General features: G+C 33.6%; 1 protein-coding gene across 2 annotated transcripts in view; it reads right to left on the bottom strand.

The window, feature by feature from the left end:
- Positions 1-5,756: 5,756 nt before the first annotated feature.
- LOC118186575 (protein amalgam-like) overlaps positions 5,757-26,419 on the bottom strand; it is a 231,876-nt gene continuing 211,213 nt past the window's right edge. For both annotated transcript variants that reach the window (XM_035356680.2, XM_035356681.2), the window contains one exon: positions 5,757-10,821. In XM_035356680.2, the coding sequence (XP_035212571.1) occupies positions 10,715-10,821 (107 nt within the window). In that variant the 3' untranslated portion in view covers positions 5,757-10,714. The remainder of the gene's footprint in view (positions 10,822-26,419) is intronic.

Below are 26,419 nucleotides of genomic sequence, written 5' to 3'. Positions count from 1 at the left end.
CTACTTCCCACAGTTTTGAACATAGCTTTAGTAAGCTCTCTGTTCCGAGTCAGGTCCTTGCATGTTCCCGAAGAAGGTAAGACGGAACATTGAACCTGATAACCTCCGCAGATGTTTAATGCAAACGGCCGTTGAATTTTGGTCAGTAGCTTGGTCTTTCGGCTGCTCATTGGTTGTGCCCATATGACTGCTGCGTAGAGAATTATTCTCTCTGCCACTGTCAGATATAATAGTTTCCTGATATGGGGGTTTTGTCCCCAATTTCTCCCTTGAAATTGCCTGGCTTTCCTTGCGATGGTCGATGTTTTTGTACGTATTTCTTGGAGGTGCGGTAACCAGGTGAGTCTTTGATCCCAAGTGACTCCTAGATATTTAATCGTCTTCGTTATTTTTAAGTTCTTGCCCAGTAGCTTTATACATGGATGTCTTGTGGGATTTGTGCCAGGACGTGGAATTACGATGGCTGCGGACTTTTGTCGAGAGATGATTAACTTAAGTTTATTGCATAGGTCCGTGAATATCGAGCAGGTTTCTGTGGCATTCCGTTCCAGTTCATCTCTTGTGCGCCAGACACCAGAAGAGCTACATCGTCGGCGTATGCTATGATATCTGTGTGCAAAGGACATTCATGTTGTAGTATGGAGTTAAAGGTGATTATCCAGAGCAACGGACCGGCGCAAGAGTCTTGTGGACACCCTCTTTCCTGCCGCTTGATAGTGAGGCCATTGTTGTTGGCTACTATGAGGCTACGTGCATGTAGATAGTCCGTGATGATGTTAAAGATGTTTTGGGGACAATGTGCCTCTCTAAGTGCTTGCTTTATAGCAGGCCACCAGAGGGTGTCAAAGGCGCTTTGCAGGTCCAGGGATATGAATGCCGTGTGAAGATTTCTGCCTCTATTTTGTTCTATGCTATCTTTAAGATGACTCAGAGCATGCGTGGTTGACAAGCCAGTTCGGAACCCGTATTGCCGTGGGCTGAAGAAGTTGGTCTGCTGGAGATGGAATTTAAGTCTGTTTACCAGTAATTTTTCATAAATTTTTCCCAGAGACGAAAGTAGGCAAATTGGCCGAAACGAGCTTGGGTCATCTGGGGATCTCTGCTTCTTCAGGAACAGGACCACTTCTCCTTTTTTGAAAGCAGTAGGGAAGATCTGGTATTTTAAGAGCTTGCTGAAATATTTCTCGAAAAAGGTAGGGCGGGATGTGTAAGCCACCTTTATTATTGCATAGTCTAGACCGTCTGGTCCCGGAGCCTTTTTTATGGGAAGAAAACGGAAGATTTGCTGTATTTCAGCTGAGTCGAAGGGTATGTCGTCTGGTGTGTTAGGGATGGAATGGTTGTCCCGTATCTTCTGTTGTTCTGTTGAGTCATCATCCGGGTTATCTGCTAGGAAGATTGCATTAAGGATAGCAGATGCTGTGGTTTCTGCAAGATTGGTGTTGTCTGAGTTATTGGCTGATTGGGCATAAAGCTGGTCAGGCTTGTAAACTTTATTTGTAGCTAGTTTATGCAGGATTCCATAGACGTTGGTATTAGCTGTGCAAAATTTCCGCCAGCTATTGACTTTGGCTCGTAGTATGCATTTTTTATATTGCGCTCTTTCCCTGCGGAATGTGGTCAGCAATGCCATTTTGGTGGCTTCGTCCATTACACCTCGGAGACGCCGTCTTAGAGCTCTGCACTTTTGCCGTAATTGGCGTAGTTCCTTAGTCCACCAGCATATGCCTTGTATGCGTTTAGCAGTGCGTGTCTTCAGGAGCTTGTCGCAAATACATCGCAATGTATTGAGGAGATGATCTGTATAAGTGTCTAATTCATCTGGGCTGTTTATTTGGTCTATTACTTCCTCTTCACTCTGTAGGGTATCCGAGAAAGCCTTTGTTAGTGCACGCACTTTATTGTCTGGGATCTTGAAGCGCTTAAGGATAGTGATGCTTGTGTCGGTATTAATTGCAAAGTGGATATATTTATGATCAGAGCAACTCTAAATGGTCAGCACGTCCTGCCACAGAGAAACTCACTAGCGGCATAGTGGTAAAATCGTTGAACACTGTTAGTTCTGACCTGTGTTCGGTTGAAGGCGAAAGAACAGGCTGCATAGGTGTTTTCTTGGTTTTCCCCATGTGTAAGGTATTATAAGTTTTCAACCCTTTCTCTTGTAGCTATGTGAGTGGAACCTCAAGCGAATAATCGCTTTAGCTCAAGAAACAGAAACGTAAACTCAAGAAGGGTTAATTACCCTTCATTTCTCAAAATAAGAATTTACAGTTGGCTCTTCGTTTAGAGAGTACAAAAAGCCTCCACTTGGGCTTGAACTCAAAAGTACTAATAAATCAAACTTAGCTAATGTTTAGTTAAAACGATATAGCCGAAGCTATCAAAATTCTAAAGGAGTTGGCTCCTAAATGTTAACTAAACGGCGAATCTAGCAAGGGGCTGAAATACGGCCGAGTGTAGTAATAGCTTAGAGCGAGTGTAGCCAAAAGGCAAACGCTCGCTACTCAGAATCTCTAGCTCTCTAATGAAGTCAGTGGAACTTCAACTCAAATACCGCTCTTCCTCATTTGTATTAACCGCAATTCTAAAAACACACTCTGGCAGGAAATTGTAAGCTGAAATTAGAAGGGACAGGAAAAGAGCTTTAACTAAAAATAACTATTAAAAACTTAGGATAAACCTTACAGTCTATATGAGCCAGTTTTCCCTAGAAAGTCTTCCACGGAGGCATCCCCTCCTTAAGCAGATAACCTGTCTTTCTTACAGTGTGAATTAAATTCATGTATTTTGTCCTTGACTAACATACATAAAAACACCAACACTTGGTGAATTCGGCGAGTGATTTTTGCTTGTTTAAACAAGAATCTCCAACCCTCTAATTTTAGACTTTTCTGCTCCATACTCAAACGTTTACTGAAAATTATTGGCAAGAATTCATTGAAGAGTGTAATTAGCATATTTTAAAAGTCCAACAAGTTCTTCTAAGAAAATATGCGTATTGTATTAAATGTTTTGTTTATTCAATGAATTTTATAAGTCGCCGTTCAAAATTAAAATTGATATTTTCGTTCCTATTAGCCCATTATATTAATAAAACTTCATTTACTAGAGATGCTCTTTTAAATAATATAATGATTTCAAAATAGCCATACTATTTTTTGAAATAAGCAGAGCTAATTTTAATTTCAATGAGAAATAAAATTTGAAATTATCAGAATTTTACAAATTAGTAAACTTTGATATGATCGGTAAATCTCACGTTGTTAATTTTCTGAAAAGGATTGAGGCCGTTTGACTCAGATTTTGATTCGACATTGTGTGAAAAGTAAGTTTTCATGTTGAAGGAGATAGTTTTATTTTGCATTATTAGAATTTGCTTCTGGTTATAATTTTATAAATATTTTTCTCAAACTGAACATTTTGATACAAAATAAACTGATTTCTACTCTATAAAAGTCTTGAATCAATAGATAAGCTGTGAAATCTTAAATCATTCTTTAAAAATTTGCATCAAAATAGAAATATATTTGACATCTCTTAACTTGTAAATTATACAACTGCATCTTGTATCAAGTTCTAAAAATTGTTTATGGCTATAATTTTAATACAAAATAAGCCGCTTTGTTACCCTTTTAAAATTTTGAATCAGTAGACAATCAGTGGAACCTTGAATCAAAATAGAAATGTTTTTGCTTACCCGTAAACGGTAAATTATACAATTGCATTATGTACAGATCTACAAATGCTTCTCAATTTAGCAGACATTAGTCTCCATTTTGAGCTACACGCGTATATCCTCTTGACCTTTGCTATCCCAGTTAAAAGGCCCACTATTTAATGCCCGTGGTAAATACGAATGTTGCTTTAATTTACTCTACCACAACCTGGCTTAGAGATGCTGCACACAGGCAATCCCTAGCAATAGCGCATCAAAGGACGTTTAAGTAAGCACGGGAATATATAGCCTCCTATTCATTTTCCTGCGTCCTGTGTCCAACTTATCCGCTTGACCGAGGAAGGAAGCCTTTTAAATTAGGTTAATGCAAATTCCGTCAATCGCAGCCCTTATCACTTAGTTGGAAAGGAACTGATTACAGTGGAAACCTGTGCGAAAGGCATTCACGACGAAGGAAAGCCATCTGGTGTAATATATATCAATAATTGACTTAATTTCAGACTTCCTGTTCGTGATTGCTGTGATTGAATTGAGAGGCAACGCCATCTACTTTTAAACGCATTTAAAAATAATTAATATGTCTATATATTTTAAATTATACAGCCGATTTCATTTAGATTAAAATATAACGTAAGATTGTAGTAATGAAATTTTGATGTTATATAATTAGTCTAATTGTTGATCACAGCAAAACTCGAGACTTCAGGAGGGATAACATTATGCAGGACTTTAAAAAGAAAAATAGTTCATATTTTTAGTACATGGGTAAAAAAGCTATGAAATCAAAGGCAAGCATACTTTTCACTGGGTAAAGGACCATGATCAAACTATCAGTGTTGAGGGATTTTTATCCATTTGGCCACTAGTTTGCCCGTTTTGTATAGTAATACTCGAAAAAGTTCCTTACACAGAAAAAAAAACTGCATGAGTGTTTTGCTACATAAGCTAAATTTGGGTAAATACGCAAGTTGTGAAGTCACAATTTAGGATATGCAAATGTATTAGTTACTTAAAGTAATTTAAAATATTTTGTTTATTTATTTAATTAAATATGATGGAACACACGAGGGCTATCTGGCTAAGGATTAAGTTAGGTTAGGTTGAGATACAATAACACGCCGAACAAATATTAATTTAGAATTCTAACAACAAAAATCAGCATTAAATTTTCAAAATTTAGATTAAAATTTATTAATATAAATTTATTAATATAAATTTTATTAATATTATATTTTATTGTAAATATAACGCTGATTTTTGTTTTTTCACTTTAGGTTAGGTTATGCTAATATGGCAAAGCTCGCAAGTACTCTCTGCCCCAGAAAGATGAATTAAATATCTATTACTTTAATGCATAAAACACAATGCATTTGGTTGAGGTAGCTAGTCCATCATGGTTTGTGGTATTATCGTTGTAAAATTTATTATTATTATTTGGTTAAGCGTACAAAAGGATTCAACTTGCGTACAATTTACGTCAGCTGCCAGTGAGCCCGATTTGCAATGAAAATGTGAGATTATTTTGACTGTCTTGGTTAGAGGTGGTAGAGTTACTAGATTTTTTATGCTGGAGACGGGAAGGATGTGCAATGCCCTCTCAGGAACTCGAACACCGGACCTCCCGAATATGCACTGAGTGTCTAGCATACGAAAAGGTGGAAGAAAACACCTTATAAAGTGAATTTTTGCCAAGATTCTACTAAAGTCTACTAAATATTTTTGCCTATTTTTTGTTGAGATAAACACAAAACTTAACCATGTGGCTACAAATTTACCATCACAGCTTTTAAACCAAAGACCTATCCAAATACTGTTTTGTAAATTAAATGGAATGTAAGCCAAATATATTTATTTATAAGAAAATACGGTAAAAATAAAGTATTGTTCACATATATTATCATTGAATGCATCTGGATTGAAAGTCTGATACAGTAAAACTTCAATAATTACCAAAATGCAGGCTTTCATTTTTCAAGACAGTTTACTCCTGCAGAACAGAAATTTTATAGGTTATCTTTCCGAATACACGTTATTGAAAGAAAACTATTTAAAAATTTTAGTGAAAGAAAGGTATTTCAAAATTTGTACAAGTTCTTTATTTCCCAGTACGTAAACATTACACTAGCAGACTAATGATTTAGAATGCATAAATACAGGAAATATATTATACATAGAAAAATTCACAAATGTTTCGAAGGACAGCACAAGTAATATTAAGGAAATTCAGCACCTCAAAAATCATTTCTTATATTGATATGAATACAAAGTACTTCGCTAAATATTTAAGGAAATATATCATGCAGTTGGCACCTTTGATGGCAATAGAAGGCATTCAGCATATATTTATTTTACTAAGATTACACTGAAACATTTATTCAAAAACGATTTAAAGAGATTTTCAATATCGTATTTTCTGAAACAGGAAACTTTCTTTTTCCTACCATAACGTTTCTAATTTTATTATTAAAAGATATGTTTGTTTTTGAAAGATTTCTTAAACTGCACTACAATCTTTGCTATGATTGAAAAATAAGATTCTGCTATTGTAATTTATTTAAAAAAATAAATAATTCTAAAAATGTGCTTAAAATGGAACACATAAACTTAAATAAGGAAATTCAAAATACAGTATCATTTCTTATATATCTGAAACTTTTGAGATTGGTATTAAAAACAATATTTCAGCTGATCACGGTCAGTTTGAACACTTTTATACGAAATAAATGTCGATATCCATTTTAGTTTATTCATTTCATAGACTACTGTACTTTAATACATAAGTGTGACTGCTTCACGTGAAGAAGAAATCTCGTACAAAGTCGATTCCAGAGCCAATGGTTTTAGAGAAAAATTAAATGTTACTCGTATCTGTAATTTTTCAGTTTTATAAAATTCAGTTACATTTTGCTCAATTTTAAATTTAAAAAGATTCAATGATAAAAATATAATACTAAATATTATATTAATCAAAAAGTAATATGCAGACTAGCTTTAGTTAATGTTAAATTTAATCGGCTTACTGAAGCTTATAAACAATTCAGTCCTAGTATCAACGTTTTTAGATTTTTCAATAACAGGAAGTGAACATTACGCCACGAAACGAGTTCTAAGGTATCTTAGATTCTAATTTTAATTAGAGCTACTGGATCTTAATTTAAATTAATTAATTAAACTGAATTAAAAGTATTCGATGAGGGTACTTGTTAACGTCAATCTTTAAAATAATAACAATAATAATAATGCAATTCTTGCGCCTTTAAATTGGTAAAATTTGTACTTCTTATGTGGCAATTCTCTATAGCTATGTTAATGTAATTTAAAGAACTTATGTAGTTCTTTCGTTCGTTATGCTTCATTTGAAAAAGGTTAAAAATAAAGTTGTTAAAATATTTTAAATTCTTTTGTTTTAAAATGTATATTACATCCTACAACGGAGAAAGTTGACTACCAAAGAGCTATGAAAGTTGCCGGAGATCTCCGTCAAAATTACTCCAGTGTCTAATTTTCGTGTAAGGTACACACGGGATTTGACGATTTTTGGCGACATTACGATGAGCGGTATTTAAGATCAGTAGAAAAACGAGTCATTTTGGTGTTGACAACAGTTTTCAAAATACGCCAAGGCCGTACCGTATACTAGGATTTTATTTTGTTTTAATCATTCCTGATGAATTGTGAAGATATATAGTTTCTCTTTATTAAAAAAAACGATTAATATTCCACTCACTTCCTTTTTGCATTAGAAATAATCCACTGCTTATTTTTCTATAGAAGGCAGGTCCCAAATTTTAGTATTAGTTTACAAAATATAAGAGAAAAATCCAACCATAATAGTCAATTTATATTCTTGATCATAAAAACGAAACGTGGCACATTGCAAATCAATTGGAGTTATATTAAACAAAAGCGAGGGTGTTATGATTTTATTGCTACATCCTGCATGTCTAGAATTGGCGCTAAATCGCACTGCTTAGCGGCACTTCTACGGTCGAGGGGATAATATGTGAAGTATCCTTTCATTTTCAAAAATGCTATATCTACTGAAATATACTGAAATTCTTTTACAATTATTAATTTTGACTACTATGACGCATTTAGTCATGAATACGATTCAGAGAAAAATATGCTTTAAATAGCTTTCAGTCATTAAAGTTTTAAGTAAATTTCTTAAGCTAATTTCAGAAAAATAATTTTTTGAAGAAAGTTTTCAGAAAAGTGTTATTTTACTAATATAAGAAACAGTAGAAATCATCTTAATGCACACAAACTTTGATGAAATAATTTACGCACAGATTTATGCAGAGTTAGTAAGAAATCTGTACTATTAGATCTGCGTGCGTTCCTCTGTTTGTGACATCATCTCCTCCGAACAGCGGACAGTTGAGTTTTGACAGAGGTACTGCCGAATTCCAAAAATTCGTGGGAAGCCATTTCGATCTTTCTCATCTTCGTAAGCCTTTAATCAGCTGAGAAAGTAATTAGAAGCTTTGAAACTCTAATTTTGGCAATTATGTTTCCGAGTGGCAAAAGTCTCTCTCGCTGGATTCTGACGTTGAAGAAATCACGCGATTGCATGCGACGTTTATTGTATGTCGAAACTTTTACGTTAATGTCAACATTTTAAATAAGTAGCTGCTGTTGGCAACTTTTTTCTGTATCAGGGTAATATATAACTGACACGATAAGTTATTGCCACATTAATTCTTTTATTGATGTCGAGAAAAAGTTGTTATATTACATTAGATTTAAATCATGACGTTATACGCATACCGCAAATGTCAAACGTTTTTGTTTTCTGATTTGGCAACAGAGAATTATTTACGAATTGGTTGTTATTTGGAAAGAATGAACTGATTTCATTTATATTTTAATGTTTTAATACATTTTTTCCAGGTGTAGATATAACGTATAAATTTTGCTTTGGCAGCCGCCCACTCATCTGGCGAGCTTGCTTGCTAGTCTATAAGTAAAAGTGATTAGGTGTCAATAAAAATGTTCAGTGTTAACTTGCACTACAGAGTTATTCATGAACCGTTAACAATTTTAAAAATTCCTAACAAATAACCTGCAAAACATATACCAGAATTCATTACACTGAAATAAGAACGAACTCATTAAATTGTTTTCATATACTTCACGAACGCTCTATGTACCACCTTTGTTGATGCAACACATATCTAGGTCCAGAGGATAGTTATTTGATGCTATCAGTTGAGAGAAAGAAGTGATGATTATTTCTTTCAACAAGACTATCCATCTCATTGAGACCATTATCGAGTTCGTTTGGGGTAGTATTGCGATCAGAATTTACCACAAATACAATTTGCGAGAAAGTCTCAGTCATACAAGACAAAGGAAAGATTTATTTTCGTTCACGCTAGAAAATCTTATTAAAATAAAATAATTTTATATTGGTATTTATAAGAAATACAATTACTTTTATTAAATGATGCCTTGAAAAGGTAAGATTTTTCATTCTGCTAAAACCTCTTATCTTGTTAAGGCATTAAAATTGTTTCAACTTTCAAACAATCCCCCTACAAATGATTTTTAATAGCCTTAAGAAAGTAGGATTTTATGACCTACGTCCATTGGGCAGATAACTGCTGAACATTTTATTGAATCGATCTCATGTTAAATTCATAGTTTAATAAGCTTGGATTGATACTGTCCAGGAGTAGTCTCTCTAAATGACAGAACTTTATTAAACCATTTTGCCGCCCATACCAGTGACGGAGAGCGATTTTTTTTTTAAATTTCCGACGATGAGCAAATACGCATATGCCACCGATGTGTTATCTAACCAAACATTTCGAAACGTATACATCTTGTCAAACACAGGGTATAATGATCTGGAAAGCCATCTGTTACGGTAGCCTGTCTCCTTTGGTTCGTGTTTAAGTATTGTCCGCTATATTCTTGATAACTTTAGAAATTAGATTACACTTTTTTTAGCTGGTGTAAGCAATGCCTTATTTCGATAACGTGAAGCACACTTATATTTGAAATATCTGATATCTGAATATATATAATATCTGAAATAAAAATTACCAAGTATTACTATGTTATCATAACCTGCGAAAACCCTAGATACTAAAATGATTGAAAGATCAATTGAAAACAGCTGATATATTTAATGTAATATAAAGGCTATCTCCAATAAGAGAAAATTGTTCTTAATAAGTTGGCGAAGAATGCCATAGAAATTATAGAACATTTCCAATCTTCATTTTTCTCATAGTGAAATCCACTACACGACAATATTACATCTTTTCTTCCAGGCATTAACATTTTGTTGCATATTTCTCCCGTATTACCAAGTATTTTAACAACGTTCCGAGAAAACCGCATTGCCTTTATTTAGGGTCGGAATTTAAGTTTATTAGCCTAAGGAAAAAAGTGGAAAAACCCTAAATTTGTTTAAAAATATAGTTATTTTTTAATATATGAAAGATTTTACACGTTTTCAGTATTTTTTAAATTTAGATACTTTTGTTGTAATTAGTAAACGTTTTGCTTAAATATTCCTTATTTCAATTAAATTGAACCGTAAATTTTGCAGTTTTCTTCTAGGTATATTCTGAAGAATGCTTGATTCAAGGTGTTTCATTAATCATATTATTTTGAAATGAGTCTTACATATTGATTGCAGTTCTGCATTTTATAATGCATTTAGAACTTTCGTTACATTTGACTCCAAGCTACTTCATGCAGATTTCATGAATACATAATGCACAAGAGTATGATATAACTAAAATATAGTAGTTCAAAACTACACAAGCAATTTTCAACTGCGTTTATCATCAACATTTGTATATAACTTATTCATTCCCATATCATCATTAATCACTGTCAAGAAATGGTGACAAGATATAAAACTCGAAAGCTAGGGAGTGAGTAATGCAAGGTTTTATTTGTACAGCACTAACTTTAAGGTGTTCCGAAGATTAAAAACGGTTTTTGGAAGAGTTAAGGATATGATGAATAATTCAACACTCGTCATCTGGTTCAGCAAAGGCATTTGACTGATGGTAATAATCAAGTTGTCCTTCTTTCCAGTATTCTACGGAAGAGGTAAAAGAAGGTGAGTATCGAAGGCGACAGAAGGTTGGACTGGTTATAGAATCGAGCACTCTTAGAGTAACCTAAAATGAGAATTTAAAAAAAGCATATAAATCATTAAGTTTACAAAGTTAAATAAATCGAAAACTTTTTCTTAAATGTATTCGCAAGAAATACTGGATGGATTCAGCTGCGAATAATTATATGATATTTCATTCTTTTAGGTTTACAATTGTTTGACGCATTCGCAATAATAATTTGCTTTCATAAAAAACACTATCATAACAAAGGAAAATAAAATAAAATTAGTAATGAATATTTTACTAAATGTTGTCGGGCAGTGATCTCAAACTCAAATTGAAAGCAGGCCAAATGTACGATCTAATAATACCTAATGGCCCACATCTAAAAAAAATGAAATCGAAAAAAAAATTCATATTTATAGCCATTTTGTCTTGAAATCAAGCTATTATTAGAAACTAGGTCATTAAATCTAGCAAGCAAACGGCATATCTTCACGACTCTAACAAGGACATTCATCATATATGCATATTCGCTTGAGATTCAGTTACTGAGAAGGTGTTGCACCAGGTGCAAATACTGCAGTATAAGTTTTTGAGGTTAGTTGCGGACAGGCCATATTTTATTAGGTACCAGAATCTTCTTCAAGATCATTAAATAAAGCAAATTAAGGAATACCTATAAAGAATTAAGAAGCAGATTTTCGCAAAAGCGAGAACTTGTAACATGATCAGCTTCGAGAAAAATCTAAAGTATGTGATATTCCTCGATGAATATCATCCTAGGCCGTACACTGCATACGCAACTTGAAACTCTAGTACAATATGTGATATTCAAACAGGAGTTGAATTAACTATTACCTTATAAATACAGAATCAAGGGAAACGGGCGCCGCGGAAAGGTTCTTAGGTATTAAGGAAAGAGAGTACCAAAAAATTTACCATTGCCAGTTTTATTAAAGAATGCTTGGCTCGTAAACCAAAACCGACAGAGAGAGAGAGAGAAGAAATGAAGGAAAAAATAAAACTGGCGTAAACATATGTATGGGCACCAAAATCTTTTAAGTGCTTAGGACCTCTAAATTCTTAACTGGCCCTGTTAACTGCGCCTAGGTTACTCTCTGCCATCTACTCTAGATCTTAACTATATTAACTCTCCATATTGTTATGTAGGCTTCTACCTCTTTTCTTCTCTCTCCTCCAGCCCCCTCATATATCAATTCAACAAAGAAACATGATAATGTCAGTGAGGTATTTGTATTGCCGTAGCCTGAAAGAATTTATTTTACATACACTATAAGGCGCTACTCAGTGGATTCTAGTGTAACGTAATGATTCGAGAATAGTCACAGAACTAAGTCTTTCGTCCATTATTACAGAAGTTTCGCTAAATGGAAGAGCGTGGATTTTGCAGCTGTTTATTAATGAGTATTATCATTTAACGAAACTCAGCTGTAGCTTCTTATAGTTATTTAATTATTTCTTGCAATTTGTAATGCATCAGCGTTAACTAATTGTGCCAAACTCCTAAATTTTGTTGATCTATCATAGAACTCCGGCATATCTCTACGTATTTGTGAAATAAAAATTACACATACTAACGGACTTTATCAATAATCCTTAAATCTCCTAGACAACTTTTATTAATGATATTATTTCCTTCTGCTCTATACTGTTTAACCCTTTGAAAGCCAAAACGCTCGAAACGACTTTCATTCAAACGGACACAGCCGCCCGAAATGGCCGAGTTTGCGATGCTGATTTCTTCCCTTCCTTAAAGCGCGCAGTATCAGGTGCAGTTTCCCCAAATGCATCGTATCAGTTTATTGCTGACAGTTTGTCCTGAAAGGCTAATGGAAGCTTCTTTGTTAAGAAGCAGAAAGGATGTCATTTTGAAATCTTCAGAACTCTTCGTGCGTTAATAGACGGGGAGGGAAGAAAACGGAAGGGACGTGCAATGGATGGTTGAGGAGCGTTTCGGTATTTTAAAAAGCATGTTACCGAAGGCTTTGGTTTCCTAAGGGTTAATCAAACACTGTAAGGTTTAACAAACACTCATCGGAAGAAATGTTTTACTCGCTGCCAAAGAGTGTCCATAAAATGACTCAAGGGTCTAGGGATCCCAGAAATGTCAATGATGTGTTAGATTCTGGAAAGTTTTCGTGAAAGAGAGGTGCTCTTTAGCGAAATTTCATCTACAATTCCTTATAGCTGTTTAAGTATTATCTGCACAATTTCAATGTATCAAATCTAATTAGTTATGCCATTTCTAGTCAATTCTCTCTTAGATCATGGAAAACAAAACATTAAATCAACTTAATTTCATTCACTTTCTTCGTTTTATTAAAGATATGCGTCTGTGTGCGTCAAATTAGCGCGTCATCGTTCAAAAACACTAGGAAAAGGGCAGAAATAAGAATACTAAGAAATAAGAGCACTAGAAGAAGAGCTTCAATTATTTCCTTTTTGATTCATTATCTGAAGAGATGAACAAAGAAAAGAAGCTATTCATGTAAAAAATAAACTCACATTTTTTATTTAAAATATTTTAAGGGTATTTCCGCCATATTTCTTCCATTCTCTTGCCGTAAGTCTTTTTCATCTGTGAATAAGTATAGCATTTACTGAATGATTTTTTCCCTCCAACGGAATAAAGACATTTTACAGCTAATTCTATGGGTACAAACACAAATTAGTAGCAACGCAAACAAAATTTAAAGCAATTAGTGACTCTTGATATGGGGTCAGTTCACTTTTATCAGTATTTCGTATAAAATTTAATTTGCATTTACCTTAGTATTTTTGTCAAGGATTATTGATTTTTAACAGCAATTAAATGTGAAAAAGTTTAAAAATAAAATATGAAAAGTAACCAATGATATAGTAAGAAAAAACTATCGATTCACTGAATTTCAAAAATCATTTTCAAGTGAATTAATTTTAAATGCCTATCATATTTAGAAACTGGTAAGAAAGCTTTGCAAACCCTTTCGGCATACAGTGTGTAAATAAAATATTTATTTGTTTACTACCATACATTATTAATGGCAATATTATAAATTATTTCATACTTACATTTAAATTAATTGCCATACTAATTAATATATATTAATTAGTATGCAAATATGTTTTATTAAATTCACTTACATCTAATTATAATTGTCATAATAAGTATAATTTTTATATCGTAACACAGTTAATTACAAACTTTACTAACTCCTCTCCGGACAATTATCTGTTATTAGCTATCATGATATTTCATACACAGTCGAACTCACTTATAACGAGCGCAAAGAGACAGCGATATTTGTTCGTTATAACCGACTGCTCGTAAAAAATGGTTTTATGAAAGTGTCATAAAAGTTCATATAGAGTGGGTAAATAAAGTATTGGCAATTGTCTATAATTGATCATATTTCCTAACAAAAGAAATGCTTGACAATTTTAGCTAGGCATAACACAGGAGGTAATAACACCAAAATCTAATAAAATTTCAATTTAATATGTCATTTACACAAAATATACAACAAAAACATAAATTTGCATGTCAAAAATGCAATAGTAAAGTTTTAACTCCTATGCAAATTTTTTTATGTTGAGGTCACGTGTTTAGAATGATAAGAAACCATGTTAATATAAAGTCTGCAATGCTAGTTCAAAACTTTTAAAACGTTATTTTGCTGATACTATGATAAACTGTCTTCGAAGTCGGAGGAGGTGGATGTTAGTGTTAAAAACATGATTATTCAGCTCAGAAATGAGGCTTTAACTAATAGTGCTGTAGAATTACGGTTGAACTTAAGTTTATTTAGAAGTGGACGGCCTCGAATATTTTCTGCAAGCGAAAACATTGCATTATCAAACATGTTAAGAAAATCTCTAAAATAAGTGCACCCCAGTTAGCCAAAGATGTTGGTAATACTTTGCATAAAACGTTTAGTGTTTTACACTATACGGAATATTTGAAATAGAGGAAATTATTATGGGAGAGCAGCAAGAGAGAAACCTTTTATTTCAGAAATAAACAAGAGAAAGAGATTGGATTTTGCAAAATATCATGTTAATTTATGACGAATTTTGGAATGCAGTTATTTTGTCCGACGAATCAAAGTTTAACATTTTCGAGAGTGATGTACAAATATATGTGTGGAGAAAGCCAAACACTAAACCGGAAAACAACGTTTAACACCGACTGTAAAACATGTTGGAGGAAGCGTCGTAGTTTGCGGCTGTACGGGCACAAACGGAGATGGTAATCTGTGCTTCATTGATGGCATTATGACAGCACATACGTACATTGATATAGGACGCTATAACATGAAATTCAGTGCTCAAAAACGTGGCTTAGGTACATCATTTGTCTTTCAACAGGTTAATGACCCTAAGGATACAGTGAACTTCACCTGGCAATAGTTAATCTATAACGCTTCGGGTCAGTTAAAGACACTGCCTCAATTGCCTTACAAAAATTTAATTGAAATGTTAATGGCACAAATTAGACCTAGAAGTCAGGAAACATAAAATTTCGTGTATATGTTGTAGGATGGCAAAATATTCCTAACAGGACTTTGGTTTTCACAGCAGGACTTTTTTCAGCAACCAGGACTTTAATTTTCTGTATGAGAAATATGTTACAAGTTGTTAAAAATACAAAAGGTATGAATACAAAGTAATAAATTTTGTTCCCACATTTTGCTATATGATCTTGCCAATACTTTTTTGACATACAAATTTACGTTTTTGTTGTACATTTTATGTAAAAGGCATATTAAACGAAAGTTTCATTAGGATTTGTGTCTTTATTGCCTCCTGCGTTCATTATGTCCAGCTGAAACTGTGAAGCATTTCTTATGTTAGCTAGATTGATCAATTACAGACAGTTGCCCAAACATGTTTTACCCACTGTGTACTTACTATATTATATATGCTTTATTTAATTTTTATTTCTGTGCAGTACAAAAGAAGTTAGTTAATTTGCTTCGAACCGCCTTATTGTCTCTTTCATGTGTTACTGTTCTTCGGAGAAGACTCATGGCCTAAAAAACATCGCCATTTGCACCAACGGCTAATTTGGAAAACATTTGAAATTTTTCTGCGCACTCAAAAGCCATTGAGTATATTGCGGCGGTTCAACTTGAAATTCTTCACCTTCGTCGTATTCGTCGTTGCTTTCATTATATTTTTCATCTGCTTTAGCTTGAATTTCAGATACAATATCCTCGGGAGTAAGCTAGATAAAAGTTATAGAATTCAGTGGTAAAACTTCACGCCTGATAACTCCCCAAGATAAAATATGGCCGCCGTCACGTGTTCGCAGGATTTAGGGCTCATCACTAACTTTCAGTTGACTTCAGAATGTTAAAGAAATTTTCCCAAAAAAAAAAGGATTAGCTCAGCTGGAGAGGTGGAAGTAATTAGAAATTTTATGAATCATAAAAATATTGCTCGGTATAAGCTGAGTGTGCTTGTTAAAAACGTTACGCTGCTCGCGAGAGCTATCCTCCTAAAGACAGAGATATTTTTGTGGAAGATGCTGTAGGAGAAACTAGCTCGTATTCATGTTACACATGAAGCCAGCTTTTTGTTCGAGATTTGAACCCAGTCATACTAGCAGTATTCTGTTACTTTATCATTTGGGTGCTGGTGAGCATGAAACGATGCAAAACTTTGAAACTTTGGGTAACGGTTTTGCTTGGCGACAAAAAAAAAAAAAAAAATTGCTACGATACGTATCGTATTGAAATTTCTTTACGGGATCTGGTTTGGTTTATACTCATTTTGGCAAAGCTCTGGAGGACTATCTGCCTAAAGACAGAGATACTTTCCTGGAAGATGTTTTAGGAGAAACTAGGTCGTATCCGCGTTACAGATGGAAAAAATGCCCATGCAGCCAGCTTGTTCTCCTAGATTTGAACACGGCCGAACTACGAACTACCAGTGTTCTGCGAGTTTAAAATGAAGCGCAAGTTGCTGGTGAGCTTAAAATGAAGCATAACCTTAGATAACTGTTTTGTATAAACACAAAATAAGTTTGCTAAGATACGTACCGCATTGAAATTTGCCTTACGAAACTGGGAACTGCGAAACAACGCACAAAAGTATGTTAGATAGATTACGTTTTGGTATCGTCAATGCAAAAGAATAGAAATATATATAATTAACAACAAAAGCAGTACTTATATTACAATAATACGAAATTGTCAGCAGACATGGTCAAGGTATGTAAAATAATAGTTTTGATTAAATGAGACAACATTTTTGTTAAAAAATAAATTCTTAAACAGAAGTGACTCATACCGCACAATGACAAGTGAAGTGACACAATCTACTGTACAATGTATATTGCAAAATACTTACGAATGTTTCAAATTTTCCAATTATTTTCCTTTTATTCAATTTAAAAAAATATATTCTGTAAATTTAACTAGCTACAACGGAACGAAAAACCATAATCAATTAATTCTGAACCCTTGAAACTTTCCCATCTCTAACATTTCTACAAATCTAAACAAAACCATCAGAAAGAGTTTTCTTCCCTGCCAATTTTATAACCCTGTTACATTTCAGACACAACATTTCAGATTTAATAAATCAGTTTTTTTTAAATGCCCAAAAGCAACGTTCTATCCTAACACAAATAATATGTACAGTCAGTGTAGAAATTATTTGTTCAAGAGTTGTTTCGTAGAAAAAAAATATTGTTTTGGCATGCTAATTCTATCAAAACTTCTTAAAAAGACAAAAATTAATAATAAAAAAAGTTTATCAAATACGAATACAAAAATCAATGAGGAAAAAATATTGAATTAGTTTCTAAATATATGGGAATCTGAAAATTGAGGATTTATTGGCACATAAAATGTATTTTTACATTCCAACAAATGCAAAATTTTGGTAGCATTTTCCAATTGGTTTAGTCAGTTTTTGGTTGAATAACTGATATCATTTATTTTGCGGGTTATACAAATGGCCGGCTGTGAAATGTGATAAAATTTTAATATGGGTCGTAAAGGTAAAGGAATGAATGTTTTCGAAAGACAATTAATCTTTAAGCTTCGTAAAGGCGATAAATGGTAAAATGAAATTTCAGTTTTAGTCGTCAGATCACATTCAACTGTGCAGTCGGTTATTCAAAAGTTTATAACCTTTAGAACAGTGCTCGTTCAGGACGACCATATATGCTTACATCTGTTGACAGACGATTTCTGTAAGTTCATTGAATGAAGATTCAAAAGTAAGAGCTTCTAAGCTTATAGAAAAACTGAGAAACATGGGGAAAGAAATAACCTTAAGTACAACTGGAAATGCATACAGAAAACAAGGTTTCTATAGCTGTCTTGCGAGACAAAAGTTCTCAGTGAGTAATCGGAAGTTACGATTATACTTCGCTAAAAATACATGAATGAAAGCCCAATAACGTTTATAGGACGGGAGGCGAATGGTCTGGAGAAAACGAAATTCAGAAATATATCAGAGGAGTTTACTATCAAGAGTGAAACATAGAGGTGGAGATATGTTGATTTAAGGTTGTATGTGTGTGTGTGCGTGTATGATTATGGCAAAACCTCGAGAGCTATCTGCCTAAGGGGAGGGATGCCTTCGTGGAGGACTTTCTAAGGGAAACTGGCTCGTATACACGTTACACATGGGAAAAACCACGAAAACGCCCATGCAGCCAACCCGTTCGCGGGATTCGAACCTCGGATTGAACTACTAGTGTTCAGGGACTTTACCGCTCGGCAGCTGGTGGGCGAGTTGTATGTGTGTGTTCGGGGTTGGTAAATTAGTCATTATTAATGGTACTATGAATCGTCTTATTTTGAAAATAATTTACGGTCTACTACGGCAAAAAACGTAAGATACTGAAGATGTTTTCTTGCATGATAATGACCCCAATCATACAGCCCTAAATGTTATATAACACCCCAAAGTTTATGAAATTTCATCCTGAATCTATGAGAACTTCTTGATAAAAATAGGGCCCACCAGCGGCCAAGCGGTAAAGACGCTGAACATTGGTAGTTCGGTCCAAGTATCGAATCCCGCGAACGAGCTGATTGCATGGGAGTTTTCGTGGTTTTCCCCATGTGTAACGTGTATATGAGTCAGTTTCCCTTAGAAAGACCTCCACGAAGGCATCTCACCCTTTAGGCAGATATCTCCTTTCACCCTTTAGGCAGATATATTTATCGTGTTCTTTGCCATAACTGATTAATTTAATCCAATCCAATCCTTGATAAAATATCAGATCCAGGCACATTTCTAAGAAAAATGACTTAATAACTGCTCTTAAATAAGAATGGATATCTAGTTCGGTAACAGAAACTTTGATTGAATCAATGGCAAGGAGACTCGAAGCCGTTATTCAGGCTAAAGGATATCATACAAGGTATTAATTGAAATATATTTATTAAAATTTCAACATTATGTATAATGTAGAATACTTTTTACACCACAAGAGGATGGATTTTTTGGGTTTGTAAGCATGCATTTATTTTTATGCAAATTTCGCATGGAGATATTAAAGTGTTTTTCATTATACATATCTAATTACGTATTATTGAATTTAAGCTTATAGCTGTTATCAGCAAAGCACTTTTAGATCATAACACTTACTGTACGAATACTTTCTACAGTTACTGTATAAGAAATTTCGATTCCTATGCTTTCATCATCTAAGACAGGCTTACATTCCAAAATTACTTCCTAAAATTTTGGGAAAATATTTCTCGATTTTTCTTTTGCGATGCTCAAAATAGAGAGCAACTTGTTAAAATAAACGGAAGAAATAAATGTAAAGAAATTGTATAATCTAATAGCTAATTTTTCATTTCTCTAGGTTTGAGAAACGAATAAACCATTAACATATTTAAATTCTGCCCAATTTCATTCCATTTCCGCGTTCGTTGGAACTCAAAAAAGCTTCATAATAATCTGAAACCAAAAACCGGAGCTTGTTGTATAGAAACGTTCCAAGAGTATTTATTCAACGAGAAAAAAGAGATTATACTCCATTTATCCATGAAAAACCTATGAAAATGAGATTTTGAGGACACTGAGGAAAGATTTCTAAAAATGGTGTTATTAAAATAATGGAAAAGGTAAACTCTGGACACGTTAATGAAATTAAAAGAGTTCCTTCAGAGCATACATAACTGCAGCCAGTGAAACTTATGTAACTGATCGAAGTTACTCTGTAAAAGTTTAAGCTGCTTCAAGCTCAAAAAACTTATGATTTTCAAAAATGCACTTATTAGAGATTCTAAATCTCAGGTTTTCTATTAAATATTAATCAACAAAAAATAAAAAAAAATCATTGAAACATCACTATTGAAGTTAGTTTTCAGCATATTTTATATGCATATATATTAAATATTCTGATTTTAGTGCAATGTCTAATTTTAACCACTTGCGCTAAAAAGAAGTGCCACGCACGTCGAGATGTTTTTGTCTCAAACCGCGAGCGATACCACGTCGATAGGCATTTATCGCAAAAATGAAAATAACGTGGTGCACACGTCGCCTAACAACGAGATTGTTTATTTCTCGAGTTACAGCTCTGAATTGCACTCGCAGATGCGGAGCTGAGTAAATGAGACACTTTACCGCTTGTTATATTGTAGCGCAAGGCACCGCAACCGTGAAGTTTAGTCGTAGCGCAAGAGGTTAATGTATTAATCTTTCCTTTCGCGTCGATTTATCAAAAATTTGCAGTTGACTCAGAATTAACTGTGTAATTCCAGGGATAATGTCTACGATAAATCAAAATCGCGGCTACGTTGACAATCTTGTTTTAGACGAACAGTATATGATAAAAATTTTTCAATCATTCCGCAACAGACAATTTTTTTAATACAGACCCGTTTAACCGGTGTTATATGTTTGTCAAAAAGATTAGAAAACTGAAATTTAATGCATAGAAATTGTTGGCATGCGTGTTTATAGATATTCAACCACTCTCATTGCAGTACGATTTTTATTAGCCCAAAGTTGCAATTTGCCCAGAAAGGCTATTAATTTCGTTTTGGCATTTTGCGTTGATTAACTATAAACAGCGAATCACTATTTAAATTGTTGTCCCCAAATGTTAGAGCGCTGAATTATATTTAAATAAATTAAATAATAAAGAATCTGCATAAATGTATACATGCGTCTCGCCTCGTGACAAAATACCGATACCTAGAGCCATCAAATTTTGAATAACGTACGTCTTCACCAGAATATGGGTATCTGAACACTCAAATTTAGAATTTGGAATTTATTTTAATATCTATTTCATATTTTGTAGAACTTCATCGAATTTTTTATTAACAAACTCAATTATTTCAAAGCGAGGAATGGCAACACTGTACGAAAAAAAATGTTTATCTCCAGAGCGCGAAATTGTGTAATGAAAATTCTAAAGATATGCTCTTTTAAACATTTTGCGATATTGCTGTTGAACTGAAATTTATGGTTTAAGTGAGAAGGACATGGTATTTAATAAAAACGGTCACGCACAATACGTTAAAAAATCGCCGCTAAAATCTGAAATCTTTCAGATTTTCTGTTTCTTTTTTTATGAAATCGTTTTATTAAGGACTGACAGATTGTATAGAAGTGATTAATGACTATGGTATTACTGGTTGAGCTTTTAAAACTCTTGATGTAAATTTAATTCAGCCTAAGGATAGAATATCATATCATGCCGACTACACACGATGGTAGTAACTCGAACTGCTGATCTCCGAAATTCAAATCTCGGAGAAGGCATGGCTGATTGTAAATGTATAGATGGCATAAATACACTCTAAATACACAGCGAACCGAAATTTTCTCGTGTGGTAGGATAGAGGAGTGGGAGACTCTCGGACCAACCCTCGAGATGGAAGTTGGGTGGAAAAATGTTGGGGTAGAAGTATATGCCCAACCACGTTGAGGCCCTGGCAAATATTGTTCCATTAAATATAGACTCGACAACAACAATAGAAAGTGTTTGGACCAAAAACTGAGCCAAAAGAGAATGAACTTGATATTCACCTTGAAAGAGTCCGGAATTGGGTACAGTTTAGAATTTGCTTTTGTTGTCTATTATTGACAATGAAAAATTTAAATTGGAAAGTTATAACTCTATTTTTCAAGGAGAATTGTTCGCAAATTTTTAGTGGGTACAAAAAGAAGATAACCTGTAGTAGGAAAACTACTATATATTTCTGATTGTGTCTCGGTTTCGCAGGCTCTTTCTAACCCGGAGCATCCAAATATTTTAATTCAAACATTTAAAGAACTACATAAAAGCCTTCTTAAGAAACGCGAAATTAAGCTTAAATGCATAAGCCCATTTTGTGTATTTGATGAGATGACGTTAGTCCTTGCTAAAAAGCGGCCTTGAACCTAATGTAATGTGTAAACCTAATTTAATGTGTAACCTAATATATAAATGTGGAAACACCAGGTTCAAGAAGAAATACCATACGAATTATGGTAAACAATTTGTGCAAGAATTAGGATATGCTATGGCAAAACTCTCAAAAAAGAAAAGACGTTTTGAATAATTTTACCCCCCCCCCTTAAAAAAAAAAAAAAAACGAAAAGAGAGAAAAGAGGAGAGAGAAAAAGGAAAAATACAAATTCTGCTACGAGCATAGATGTTAATCAAATGACAAGAGGTCATGGAAGATTTCGCTAGTATTTTCATATATTTGGGCTTCGAGATAATGACAAATGGAAGTTATGCAATGTGATTGGTTGACGAGTATGCTGTCACTAGAGACACAGGAGGAGCAGACAAGTATTTCAAAACATTGAATTACAATATTGTAGCAGTAAAAAAGACTTAAGAGAAAATTATGGCAGGAATGGGTCAAAATAGAGACAACAGAATGAGTCAAAATAAGTATAATATACTAGTTTGTGCTAGTGTTTAGAGTGTAATTTAATTTTTGTTTCTAACACTCATTTTTTAGATGGTTGGTTTTGCTTTTCTGCTCTTATTTATCAGTGTTTGAAATGTAAAAAAACAGAGCTCTATACGGTAGTACCTTCTTTTCATATTTTATGATTTTTCGTTTGTGATGTTTTTCTAAACGTTTTTGTTGCGGTTGTTGTATTATTGCATCACTCAAGTTGTTATTGTTTAAGGTTTGCTCATGCGCAGCCGACGAACAGACGGTAGAGCGATGCAAAGTCTTCCAGGAGGATCGGGCTGCAACCCCACATCACATCACATAAAAATTGTATATATATCTTGGACTTTTGACAGCATGGAATTTTGCCCGTCAGGCACTTGCATCTCTCTCTCACGTAATAGAAATGAAAACAGTTGACCTATATTCATATTCAAGCAATTCTCTCTGCTATTTAGCGCAATAGAATAAGCCATTTTTGTAATAGTACAAATAAGTATGTTTTTCTTTGATAATAAACATTTTTAATTAAAGTAAAATTTGAAGTATGTATTAAATAAGAAACATTATTAAGAAAACATATTTTAAAAACATGCCTATATTAATTAAGATGATACAAATGAAATTTATTAAAAGAAACAAACTAAAACCGTTGAATGTCCATATTCTCAACATAGTTCGTCAAATTCCTTTTTGCATAATAATTAAAATTATTTTATATTCTTCAATTTTTCATATATATATATATATATATATATATATTATATATACTAAATTGAACTGCTCCTCAATACACTAAACAAGAAACATTAAATTCTGTCTAGGAAATAAAAAATAATGCGTTTAGAGGCGCCATAAGGTGATATTGGTAATCTAGACCCTGTCAAATTGCAGTGATCATATTCCTCGTTTGAAGAATGCTTCAAGTGGATTTCAGTAGAGAATGTATTTTAAAATTTTGAGTTAAATTATTTAACGGTTTGATCCTAGAAAATACAAATATCTGAGTACTTTTGCAAGATTTGTGGATTTGGAGATTTCGAGGGTTCTAGTATTTTGTCCTTTTTAATGAAAAGAGTAATTTTTAATTGTTGGTAAACTTGAGTGATGCAATAATACAAATATCACGACAGCTACTAAGTGCAATGATAGGATACTATATCACTTTCTTCGTTAGCAACTTCACTCAAGGGGCTCACCAGCGGCCGAGCGGTAAAGTCGCTGAACACTGGTAGTTCGGTCCGAGGTTCGAATCCCGCGAACGGGCTGGCTGCATGGGTGTTTTCGTGGTTTTTCCCAAGTGTAACGTGTATACGAGCCAGTTTCCCTTAGAAAGTTCTCCATGAAGGCATCCCTCCCCTTAGGCAGATAGCCCTAGTGTGCTTTGCCATAATTAAGTACACACACACAAACTTCACTCAAGGGAGATGTGAGACTCTTCTTACGATCAGCAGTTTTCACTATATCTTACCCTATCAGTGAGCTTATTTTGAAGGATTTATCCCAGAGAGCTATATTTCTTCGAAGGATATCACCACATTGTCTGCTCTTCCCCATGTATTAAAACATTTAATTTTACCTAAACTAAACAGTTTTTTCCTAATTTTATTCTTACAAGGAATGTCTATATCTAGACTCGTCACAGAAAAGCGTGCGATTGCCCGAAAGGTTGAACTTATGCTTGTTGGTCTACGGAAGGCATTTATATCCCTTCTACCACCCAAAAGAAAAACCAGTGAAGGCATTCTCCTATCCGTCACCTGGGGATGCGCTGTCTAGGGTTTACAGGCTGCCCCGAGCAACACTCATTCCAATAAGGCACCAGCTCCATAACACCAATGGTCTACTTATAACTAAAACCATAGTCAGACTTAGAACTGGCCATCACAGAGGATTAAGATTGACAGAAAGGGTAGGAAAACCTATAGAAACTGCGATGACTGACCGGATACAGAACTGACAACTGCACACATTTTTGATTATCCAGCCATCCTTGCTTGAATTGCTAAAAATCGGGGTCTTGTTTAAGAGACCGAACCTCTGCGATGATAACATTTTTCAGATTTGCCGTCATTTTCGCCCATGGCACAATTTGAATACGCTTTTCCATAGGCTCGACAACAACAAAAACAATAAGGATGGTCTTCTAACCTCTTAATGTTTCTGGATGAAAATGAATATAAATGTAAATCTACCTATTTAGAAATACATAACAATAAAAGAATTAGCTGCTAATATTCTATAGGTAAACATTGAAAAGGTGTAAACACATAATAAGATTTGCCGAAACAGCGCTATTTAGCAACTTTCAAAATTTTTATATTGATGTTTTAAAAATTTCATATTCCTGAATGTAGGAATTTGAAATAGTATCCAGACTACACTGCATTTTTTACCTCTAAATACAGACGAGTTTTCGAAAAAAAAAGTTTCTTTAATCCTTATACCTGCTAATAAGTTTGACAGGTAATTAAATAAAGTCACATGCAGCTTAAAAATAATAAATATTTAAAATAATGCATAATAAATATTTCTATAATGTTACATAAATATTTCTATAATGTTACATAAATATTTCTATAATGTAACATAAATAAAGTTTAAGGAATTTCGTTATAATAAACTTCAATGCTTAGCAAAGGGAAACTCTGTGCTAATATTTTTTGACCCAATGCTATCGGAACAAAAGAGTTCTTGAAGTACAAACGAATCTGAGAACAAATTTGCCCTGGGTAACTAAAAACGTTTAATTTGTTTATTTTGAACTCTTTACAGGAACTCAGCCGTCAAATTTAACACAGAGCTTTTTTTCTGAAGCCTTCATAATCAACTGTATTTCCCGCCTCCAAATCCGTTTAAAGTTCACGCAAGTGCAGATTGCCATTTTGCTGAGAAAGTGAGAAAGTGGTTTGGATGAAACATTAAAATTACTGGAAATAATTTAGTACATAAAATAGCTACAAATGTTTTTTCTCATTTGAAAATATAATGCTAAAAAATTTGACTGTTAAATCAGCATGAAAAGGAAACAATAAAAAGTAAATGCAACTATGGCTATTCATTGCTGTTTCGGAAAATTTAATTTTTGTCAGAAAAGAAAAATTTACTATTTGAACTTGTGAGAAGAGTAAAACTGAAAACCGAAAGAATTCACTTCTTCTAGATCAAATAAACGATATCTCATTTTTTATCTTATGCATTTCCTGAATACGAATTCTGTTAAAAGTAGTAATAAGCTATTGCAATCTCACTAATAGCAGCAATCTTGCAAATTGAATTTAGATTACATGCATATTGTGAGGGTATTTGTAAATCTAATCAAATTAAACGACTACCGAAACGTGAGTTAACAAAATGAAAATTATTATTGATATAGCGTAGGGATATATGAGATGTATACGAAAATTTACAGAGATTATAAAGACATATAGGAGAAAATTATAAAATTTTAAATTTATTTTACACCTTTCAAAGAAATAAAGCAGTGCTTGTTTTGAATATAGTCTTTTAATGTAAAATATAGATCTAATATATTGGCTTGTAATAACAGTGGGAAAAGGTAAGCAACAGGGGAAAATTACAATAATGAATTTATTAAGTTAACGGAGAAGTATATAAAAACACTATGCTTGTTGAAATAAGTAAAATGAAACATTCCCCATATAATATGTAATATAATCTAACATTTAAATGAATATGCTTGGTACTTACGTGTTATCGCAACCACCTTGGTAAAATTCACTAAATTTTCTGACTGCGACAAATTCTGGCAACCA

The sequence above is a fragment of the Stegodyphus dumicola genome, chromosome 6, assembly GCF_044657685.1.
Source record: "Stegodyphus dumicola isolate Sdum_Otavi_A_Nest chromosome 6, ASM4465768v1".
NCBI classification, from domain to species: domain Eukaryota; kingdom Metazoa; phylum Arthropoda; class Arachnida; order Araneae; family Eresidae; genus Stegodyphus; species Stegodyphus dumicola.
This window is presented reverse-complemented; position numbering and strand designations above follow the sequence as displayed.